The following is a 9,717-nucleotide window of genomic DNA, read 5'->3' on the forward strand; positions in this document are numbered from 1 at the left end:
CCGTTCTCGCACCGTCCCCGTCCCGTGACGGGGGCGTGGTTTCGCGCCCCGGTGGGCGTGGTTTCCGGGCGCGGCCTGTGGCCATTGGCCCGCTCTGGCCCCGCCCCCCGCGGTGACGCGCTGGCCATGGCGGTGAGGCTGCTGCTGGCCCGGGCCCTGCGGCTCCTCCCGCGGTGCCGTCCGCCCTGCGCGCCCCGCGCCCCCCGCCCCGACCCCCGCCCCGGGCCCGCGCCCGCGCCCGCCGCGCCGCCCGCTCCATGGCGGCCCTGGCTGGCCTGGCTGCCGGCCGCCCGCCGCCTCTTCCTGCGCGGCCCGGCGGGCGGGCTGGCGGCCGTTGCGCGGCGAGGCCGCGGCGGCGTCTGCCTGGCGCTGGCCATGGCTCTGGGCCTGGTGGAGCCGCGCCTGGAGGAGCAGCGCCGGGCTGAGGCGGCGTGTCGCCACATCCAGGTGGGAAGCGGCCCGGGGGTCCCGCTGGGCACTCCGTGAGGGGGAGGGAGGGCCTTGCCGGGAGGAGGAGGCGTTCAGTCACCTCCCCAGAAGGGCACGGGGAGTCGCAGGCTTCCAGACATCCTTCGTGAGAGAGAGAGAGTGGTCCTCGATGTGTGGAGCCCTTTGAACCGCCCCGTGCGCGGCACAGAGTGTCAGTGCTGGGGGGAGCCACATAGACACGCCCTCCCATGAAGGGTAGGGGGGTCCTTGCTTTGGGGAGTCCCTCAGACACCCCCACTAAGGGTAGTGCTCATTGCTCTGGAGAAGCCGTCAGACATCATCCATAAAGGGGAGGGGGATTCTTGTGAGGAACCCCTCAGATGTCCCTTCTGAAGGGGACTGGGGGGTGGTCACTGCTATGGGGAGCTGTCCAGACTCCCTTGCTGAAGGGCAGAGCCTTGTTTTATGGAGTCCCTCAGACACCCCTCATGAAGGGAAGGGGGGTCACTGCTGTGGGGAGCCCCCCGAGAGCCCCTGTGAAGGGCACGCTGGGGAGCCCCCCAGACACTTCCCCATCTCTCCCCAGGGAATGTGGGGGGTGCTGCAATGAGCAGCCCTCAGGCACCTCCCCAAACGAGGGGTGCTGGGAGCAGCCCCACAGGCACCTCTTTCTCCCCAAAAATAGGGTCATGGGAAAGCCTCTCACTCAGCAGCCCCTCATCACCCTAAAGCAGGTACTTTCAAAAGCAAGGAACCCTCACTCCTTGTCCCTCCAGAGAGGGAGGGGGTCAGGGCCCTTGTGGTGGGGGTTTCATGTCCCAGGACCCTGATGTTGATGCCCATGGGGACCCTGTGGTGCTGGGCCGGGCCGTGCTGGCAGGGCATGGGTTACGGATGGCACTGAGCTGATTTCCTGGGTAAAAATAGACCTCTGGTGCTCAGAGCCAGCTGTCACCTGCTCCACTGACCAGCAGACACATTCCTGAAGTTTCTTCTGAAGAGAATGCTTTCTCTCCTGTCCTTGCTGGGTTGTTCCATTTGCTGTCCCTGGTCTGTGTCCAATGACACATCCCTAGGGTGTCACTGCTGCTTTGGGGCTCATGGAGAAGGCCACTTGTTTGTATTGGTATGGTCGCAGCTGGGACAGCACCAGACCTGTAGGATCATGAACTGTGATGAAACTCCAGAGCAGCCTCCTGTGTGCTGTTTTTCCACATCTCTTGATTTTCTGCCCCAGCTCCCTCCCATCATAGATTCACTCTTCCTCACACTAACCAGCCCTCACAGCTGACTGCCACAAAAAGGACACTGTTTTTCCTGTTGCTGCTTTTAATTCAATTTTCTTTCAAATGCTGTTTGACTTGTTTGTTTATGGAGGGGGAGAAAAGTGTAATAATGCATCTGATTTCAGAAGTGTTCAGTTAAACTTCTCTTTGCACAACCATGGAATTATGGAATGGTTTGGGCTGAAAGGGACTTTTAGGACCATCTCTTTCCACCTCTGCCAGGGCAAGGACACCTTCCACTATGCCAGCTTGCTCCAAGCCCTGTCCAGCCTGGCCATGGACAATTCCAGGGATGGAGCAGCCACAGCTTCTCTGGGAAAATATATTTATATTCTAGATTGGCAAATGACTCCCCCTCCTGGTTCCTCTTCTTCCCTTAAAAAGGGCACCTTTAGAAAAGACTGTTAAATTGTATCACACAAAATATATGGCCTGCAGATGATCTTTCATGTGGTTTCATTGATTGGAGTCCAGTGATTGAGAATTTCAGGTTGGACCATCCCACTAGGACGTGTAATACCACTGACACACCAAATTCTCCTCTGCTGGGAAGTCTGGGCTAACTGAGCGGGTTTTCCTGTTGGTGTTCCTTTCAGACCGTGTTTGTTGGGAAGAACAAGCCGCAGAAAGATCCCCTGAGCTCCTTGCGCTGGCAGGGCTTCAAGCTGGAGGAGTATCTCATCGGGCAGCCCATCGGGAAGGGCTGCAGCGCCGCTGTGTACGAGGCAGCCATTCCCTTCTGCCCCGCTCCTCGGGCTCCTGCTCAGAGCAGCCCTCTCCCAGCCCTGCAGCAGCAGCCTGCCTCAGCTTCCCAGGGCGCTGAAGAGGAGCCTGTGGTGAAGCACCAACCGCAAGGGGCTTTTCCCTTAGCAATCAAAATGATGTGGAACATTTCGGTAAGGAGTTGGCGCTGAATCCCCCGTGTCTGTAGCTGGGGAGTTCTGGCTGGAATGTTTAATACTGAAGTGTTGAAAGCGCTAATTAAGGAGTGCAGGATGAATGTGTCACAACAAAGCTGTTGGTAGGTGACACTGGAGATGTCGAGAGTTAGTGCAGAGTCCCAGAGCGAGGTAATTGGCATTCATCATCCTCTGGAATCAGCATTGAGAGCTGCTGCTGAGCTCTTGGGTATGGGGGTGATGTTTTGGGAAGAAAAGGTTTTCTGAGGCTGGCTCTGTTGGAAAGGTCTAAGAAGGGGAAAGCCACTACTGCCAGTGATTTAGGAGTTGGTGTCCTGTCAGTGTCAGGACAGAGATGGGTTTTCTTCCTGAAGAGTCAGTGGTCTCAGGGTGCACAGTAACCTGCCTGCTGTGTCCCCTTGCCATGGGGTGACTCTCCAAGATCTGCTCCAGTGTTTCCCAGCCCGGGTTACTGGAGATCCAGTTCCTCAATGTGGTTCTTCCGTTTTTAAAAAAATCCATGTGGCTTTCCCCATCGATGTGACAAATGAATATTTCAAGAGAATCTTCCAATGCCAGCATCTGGAATCCCTTGGTCTCCAGATGTACCCTGGCATTTAGCTGTGGGCTCTTCCACTTGGGTTTGGAAGTTGAAAGTGAGTGCTAAGGTGTAGTTTGGATTGCTGACAGTCAAGGGTGCATTTGAAGTGACAGATAGATTTCTTTCTGCAAATAAAGGCATTGTGGCCTCCTTTAGTGAGATCTTTAAGTAGTTAATTGCCTTCCTTGATTTTCAAGGGAGGGGAGTCCTGGAATCTGGTCTCAGTCGACCCAGCTCCAGACGTGGTGCCAGCATCAGGATGATCTGCTCTCAGCTTGCTTTGGGACGGGGTGATTTCAGAGCTGGCACCCACATGGGTGTGGTTGTTGTTGCAGGCTGGTTCCTCGAGTGAAGCCATCCTGGACGCCATGGGCCGAGAGCTCGTCCCTGCCACAGGCCTGGCCTTGTCCGGGGAGTACGGAGCTGTCTCTGGCCGCAGGTATGCAGGTGGCAAGGTGCTGGTCTTATCACTTGATTAATTTGGCAGCAATTTCTACTGTTAAGGAGGTGGACAGGGCTTTCTAGAATAGCTGCTGAAAGCAGGTAAACCTGGGGATTGTTAAGTTTTGTTGGCATGCAGGGAATTGCATTGCTAAAGTATGTGGTCTAGAGGTGGTTGAAAGAGTGCATCAAGAATTTGGGAGCATTTGGGATCCCACCTGGGTGTAGTGGCTGTGTCTTAGCTTCCCTGTGTTGAAATGTGTTGGCATTTGCTGAGGTAAGGACTGGAGGAGCCACTGATTGAACACCATTTAAATTTGTATTGTGATGATTTTTAATTGCACCGCTGCAATCGGTAACAGTGTATTAAACATCAAATGATTTCACTGTAATACAATTTGACTGTGAGGTTTGAGAACTGGTTTGGGATAAGATGGGTGCTGGACAGAGAGGTTGAAATTGTTTTAGTTAGTGCAGGAAAACTGGTGAGAAGGGAAATGGAAATGATTAGTTTGTACTCTTTGACCCGAGTGGGAAGTGAGCAAACAGCATGAAGGTGGAAAATCTCATGGAGACTTCTAAATTACCTCAAGTTAGCTATCATTTTGTTCAGAAATGCATCTTTTTTTTTTTCCATTTGAAACAATGGAGTCCACAGCCCAGATTGTCTGATTTAAATTTCAAATCCATCCCGGCTGCCAATACAAATGAATAATGAATGCTGTGCCCGTGGCTGGCTGGGAATGCAGCAGAGCAGCCAAAGGGATATTTGACATTCAGGGGATGAGAGATCTGTGTTGCAGACAAATAGGTAACCTGCTTTTCAGGGTAGGGAGAGCTTTCTGCCTCTGCCATAAAATAGAGGTTCTAAATTGATACTCACAGTGTGAAGTTGACCTTTATTATGTCTAACAAAGTAATTGCGTTTGGGTGTTACTCTCTAGAGCTGCTGTAGCAGTTTTTGAATGGAGAAGCAGCCTGTGCCTGGCTCTGCCTTTGTTAGCAGCATAGAAGGGTTAGTGGGGCTTGAGTAAAATGAAGGCTGCATGTTATGTGTGAGGGTTTTTATCAAAGCTCTGTTTGTAGTGCAGGTAAAGCACCTTATTTCCTATTTGGCCATTGTGAATAGGGAAATCCAGTTACTGAAGAGCCCCTTGACACCTTGGTTGGCTCAGTTTGCTCTGGGAGGCACTGGGGTTGATTCTGAGCTCTGGAGAAGGTGCTGTGGCTGCAGCGGGTCCATACAGGCTGTGGGTGCTCTGCATTCACCTGAGAAGTTTTGGGCTGAGGTGCTGGTTGGGAAATGGGCCATGAAACTGCTGCCCATGCTCTTGCTCAGTGAATGGATTCCAGGATGTGAGTGTCTGACTGTTTGCTTAATGTGCAGTCCTGTAATCCACCCTGTGCAGCTTTAATCTCTCTCTGATGAGGCTTCCAGTGCAGAGAAAATGTGTTTGCTCACTGCTGGGGAACCCTTTGGTGTGGAGGACAGGCCATAATAATGAAAAGTAGTTCCAGCAATAGCAGCAATGTGCCTGGGATCCATCAGAACCGACTGAGGCATTGGTGCAATCTGTGGTGTCTTTCCTCTGCACAGAAATCCTGTCCTTGGGAGGAAGAAGCTGCAGCCTCATCCAAATATAATCCAGGTGATCCGAGCGTTCACATCCTCTGTCCCTTTGCTGCCTGGAGCCTTTGCTGATTATCCTGATGTCCTTCCATTGAGCCTGAACCCCAGAGGGATCGGTCACAGCCGCACGCTCTTCTTGGTGATGAAGAAGTAAGTGGAGAGAAGCTGGTTAACGTGACTTGGGCACTCTGTCCCTGCAAAGCTTGGGTCTGGGCTGCTGCCAAAGAGCAGAGTATGCTCTTGGAAACGCCTCCCAGGACCTGTTCCAAGTTCTTGAGGTTCTGACTGTGCTTCCACAATGAAGACAAACCGTTCTTTTTAATAATTACCCCAAATTAAAGTGAGAAATGTGGAGTTTGTCCCCATTTGTCTGCCCTTCTAAGTCTGAACTTCACCCCTAGTCTGAGCACACTGCTAGAGATGGAGTAGAATCAGTAATGAGATGAGCCAACAGTGAGGTTGAGCTGCCAGTGATAAGCCTCCAGGATGCTAATTCCCATTTTCTCCCTGTTCTGCCTAGCTACCCCTTCACGCTGCGCCAGTATCTGCAGGAGAACACGCCGGATGTTCGCCTCTCCACGGTGATGATTCTGCAGCTCCTGGAAGGCGTGGACCACCTTGTTCAACATGGAATAGCACACAGAGACCTCAAGTCTGACAACATCCTGGTTGAATTTGATTCTGGTACGTAGATCCCTGAGGATAAAAGCCAGTTAATTCACAGAAGTGATTTGATCACATTGGTATTCGGGGAAGTCTCACCCGGCTGCTGTTTGGGGGAAGAAGCATCAAACCTTTTTGAATAATCTCAGCTTTAGTTTTTAGCTTAGTATTTGCTGTGAGAGCAGCAATTCATCGATTCTGTCTGTGCCTGAGGTTTTGGATCATTAGCATGGACATAGTGTATTGCTGAGATGATGGATTGCATGAGCACAGCCAACATTGACTGGAACATCCGGGAACGCCACATTTGGGATGCTGCAGGAGCCTTTGCTTCAGGCTCTTGGTTCTGTCATCTCTTCCAAGCCAGAGAGTACAGAGAGCCTCTTAAAATCTCACAGCCAGGTTAATGGTGCTGCACCCTGGGATGATGAAACATGGGTTGGGAGGGGAGGGATCCAGCATTTTCTTCTATGTGTTCTCCTGTCAGCCTCTAACAGCAGTTTGAATTACCTGAGCTCTTTTTGGGTGTGATTGAGATTCCAGTGCAGGAGCAATAGGAGGTAGGCAGGTGTGATTAGGCGTGGAAGAATTTGGTTGAAGAGTATCAGGTATAGAGACACAGAGAGACCACTGGAATCCACCCTGCCTTCCTGGAGACCAGCCCAAGAGGTGACAGAGGATTCTCTGTTCCCCAGGGCTCAGGATTTAGAATCATAAAATGATGGAATGGCCTGGGCTGGAAGGGACCTTAAAACTCTTCTCATTCCAACCCCCTGCCTTGCACAGGGACACCTCCCACTAGACCAGGTCACTCTGCTGAATGTCTTTGCCCACAATCTAACGAGGGGATCAAATTCCCCCTCAGTCAGTTTGCAGGGGACACCAAGCTGGGTGTTGATGTGGTGTTTGGTGCTGCCAGGTCCTCCCAAACTGAGCCCTAACCCTGGCAGCTCTGTGTTGTTCACAGCTGGCTGCCCCTGGCTGGTCATCACTGACTTTGGCTGCTGTTTGGCGGATGAAAACATCGGCCTGAGGCTGCCCTTCACCAGCTCCTACGTGGATCGGGGTGGCAATGGCTGCCTTATGGCACCTGAGGTAAATCCCTCTGTAGCAGTGCTTTGTGGTGCTGGTTTTCTGCTTGTCCTGTTGTTGGGGCTAAAAGTTTTGGTGGCATAGAAGGTTTGTGTCCTGCCTTGAGTTAGGCTTGGTAAACATCTCTGCTGAACTATGTCAAATAGACACCTTGAGCTCTAACAGGTGAAATGTAATCAATTGGTGTTAAGAGGCAGAGTCAGCTTTTCCTCCCCTCCCCTGAATTTACTCTTTAATATTTATTCAGGCTCCTTTCCATGTACCTATTAAGAATTTTATGCAGCAGTTGCAACAGTAGCTTTTGGCTAAAGTTCAAGACTGTTGTGAAATTATTTACAGTTCCTTTTTATTTCTTTGATGATAAGAAATAATAAAAGCCAAGACACCCTTAACTGTCTGCTGGACCTGGAGCACCTTGCTGTGGTGTTGGTTGTTCATCTGCAGGTCTCCTGTCTCCATAATTCCAGCAGGAGATAGCCCTTGGAACTCTGGGAGTGCTGGTCAGGGACAACAGCTAAAGCCTCAGTGCAATGTTCAGACTCCTCCCAGCATCCCAGTGGGCTGAGCAGTGCCAGAGGCTTAGAGCATGCCAATAGGGAATATTTACAGCACAGATTCAGATGCAACCTACCTTTGGGTTCAGTGTCGAAGTTTATTACAGGGAAAATACAGGTTTGAGCATTAAAAATAAAATTTCAGCACAGAGGCTGCGCTCGAGCTGTTTATTTGAGTAGCCCCCTCTCTGTGGCAGGTGATCACAGCCTCACCTGGTCCAGGCACGGTGATCAACTACAGCAAAGCTGATGCTTGGGCTGTTGGAGCGATTGCCTACGAGATCCTGGGCCTGGCCAATCCTTTCTATGGCCACGGGGACTCCAGTCTGGAAAGCAGAAGTTACCAGGAGGACCAGCTGCCAAGCCTGCCCAACCACGTGCCCCTCGAGGTGAGGCAGGTGATAAAGATGCTGCTTCAGAGAGATCCCAACAAGGTAAGAAGCTGTTGCCTTCAAGATATCCTCTTTGGGAGTACCCCTGGCAGATCATTTTGCCTTTGAGGGCTGTGGGTACAGGGGTTAGGCCAGATCTCACTGCAGGATCAAAGGATGACATAAGGATCAAAGCCAAAAAAGTCTTTGCTGAGTGGTGCTGAATTGTTTCAGATGTTTGTGTCAGGACCAGACCTCGCACTGGAGGGTTCCACACAACATTATATATGTACAGTAGTAGTCTGAAAGAGCTTTCTGATTCACAGGGTGTTGCCTTTGGGGGGGCTTCAGGGAGTTTTGGAGGTGCCAATGCTCCATGCTGGTGATGTGGCTGAGTGTAGCAGGATCAGCTAACCTCCCTCCCCTTCCCTCCCCTTCCTCTTGCAGAGGTTGTCTGCGAGGGTGGCTGCGAACGTGCTGCACCTGAGCCTCTGGGGTGACAGTGTTGTGGCATCCAGGACCCTGAAACCTGACCAGATGATCGCCTGGCTGCTCTGCCAGTCTGCAGCCACCCTGCTCACCAACAGGCTGGCAGAGAAGAGCCAGGTAGAAACCAAAATGAAGATGTGCTTCTTGGCAAACCTCGAGTTTGAAGACCTCTGGGCAGCAATATTCCTGTTGCTGGCATGGAGAAGCCACTCGGGGTGAAGGAACCACCTGGAACACGAGCATCCCACATAAATGGCACTTTCTAAAGGCACTTAGGAACCTGTCCTTTCTGTCTGTCTGCAGTCCTGTAGTGCTTTAGAGAACGAGCTGCAGGCCTGTGTTTAGGAGCTTGAATTTCTCTCTAGCAAGTGTTAACCACGCTGCTTTTGTGTCCCTGCTAGAGGAGATGCCCTTCTTGCTTCCTTACTCTCTGGGGGGACGGGAGTGTGGACCTTGCAAGTGTCCAGAGGTTTGTGGTTGGTTTTGTTCCCGTTTGGGAATTGATTGACTTGTAAATTGTGTGTTGAGTGAAGCAGATTCCTTTCAGAGGGGTGACTGGGAGGAGGCACTGTCTGGCTGCATTTTATAGAGAAACAATTTAACACACAGAAATCCAAGCTGACAAAGGGAACTGCAGTCTCTGTTCTTGGGGTAACCATGGTCGTTTGAAACCCATTTTCTTCTGAGCTGTGAAATGACAGCCTGAAATCTTCCTGATGAGGTGCTGCCTGGTAACGTGAGCGTCAGCAGCAGTAAAAACCTCGCAGTTGTACGCAGGATAGTGGAAGCACATCATCCTCAAATCCCGCTTATCCTTGTTCTTAACTGTTGTAGCTCTGTGGTGGTGGCTGCCCCAGGGTCCAAGGCTGAGTCAGACTCTCCAGTTAGGGATAATGCTCCAAACAGAGTGAGGCTGGGCAGCAGCCCCTGCTTGAAGAGCTCAGTGTGATGCTCTGCTCTTTTACCTGTCTGTGTTTCCTTCAATGAAATAATATCCTTTGGTGTGGGGGACAGAGACATCGATCTTTAAATAACAGCCATGTTTATGAAACAGCATTCAATTTCATGGCTATAATTGTGTTTAGAGGAACTTGGGGAGAAAGTTATTTATGCTTGTTGCACAATAAATTAAAGATTTAATGTGGCTGTGGCTGCGTGGGTTCTCTCAATCCAATTTGGGCTGTGGAGCATTGGTTCCAGGGTGTGTTAAACGCAAATTCAGCTCTTTCCAGTGCTAACTGTGGAACACGGTGTTCTACTCC

At 51.4% G+C, this 9,717-nt stretch overlaps 1 protein-coding gene across 1 annotated transcript; it reads left to right on the forward strand.

The window, feature by feature from the left end:
* Window positions 1-85: 85 nt before the first annotated feature.
* Window positions 86-9,605, forward strand: PINK1 (PTEN induced kinase 1). Its single transcript, XM_005495855.4, has 8 exons — window positions 86-447; window positions 2,312-2,611; window positions 3,551-3,654; window positions 5,254-5,436; window positions 5,807-5,970; window positions 6,917-7,044; window positions 7,793-8,029; window positions 8,414-9,605. The coding sequence occupies exons 1-8, from the start codon at window positions 127-129 to the stop codon at window positions 8,672-8,674; spliced, it is 1,698 nt and encodes a 565-aa protein (XP_005495912.2). The 5' UTR covers window positions 86-126; the 3' UTR covers window positions 8,675-9,605.
* The last annotated feature ends 112 nt before the right edge of the window (window positions 9,606-9,717 follow it).

This window comes from Zonotrichia albicollis, chromosome 25 (genome assembly GCF_047830755.1).
Source record: "Zonotrichia albicollis isolate bZonAlb1 chromosome 25, bZonAlb1.hap1, whole genome shotgun sequence".
In the NCBI taxonomy this organism is placed as follows: Eukaryota; Metazoa; Chordata; class Aves; order Passeriformes; family Passerellidae; genus Zonotrichia; species Zonotrichia albicollis.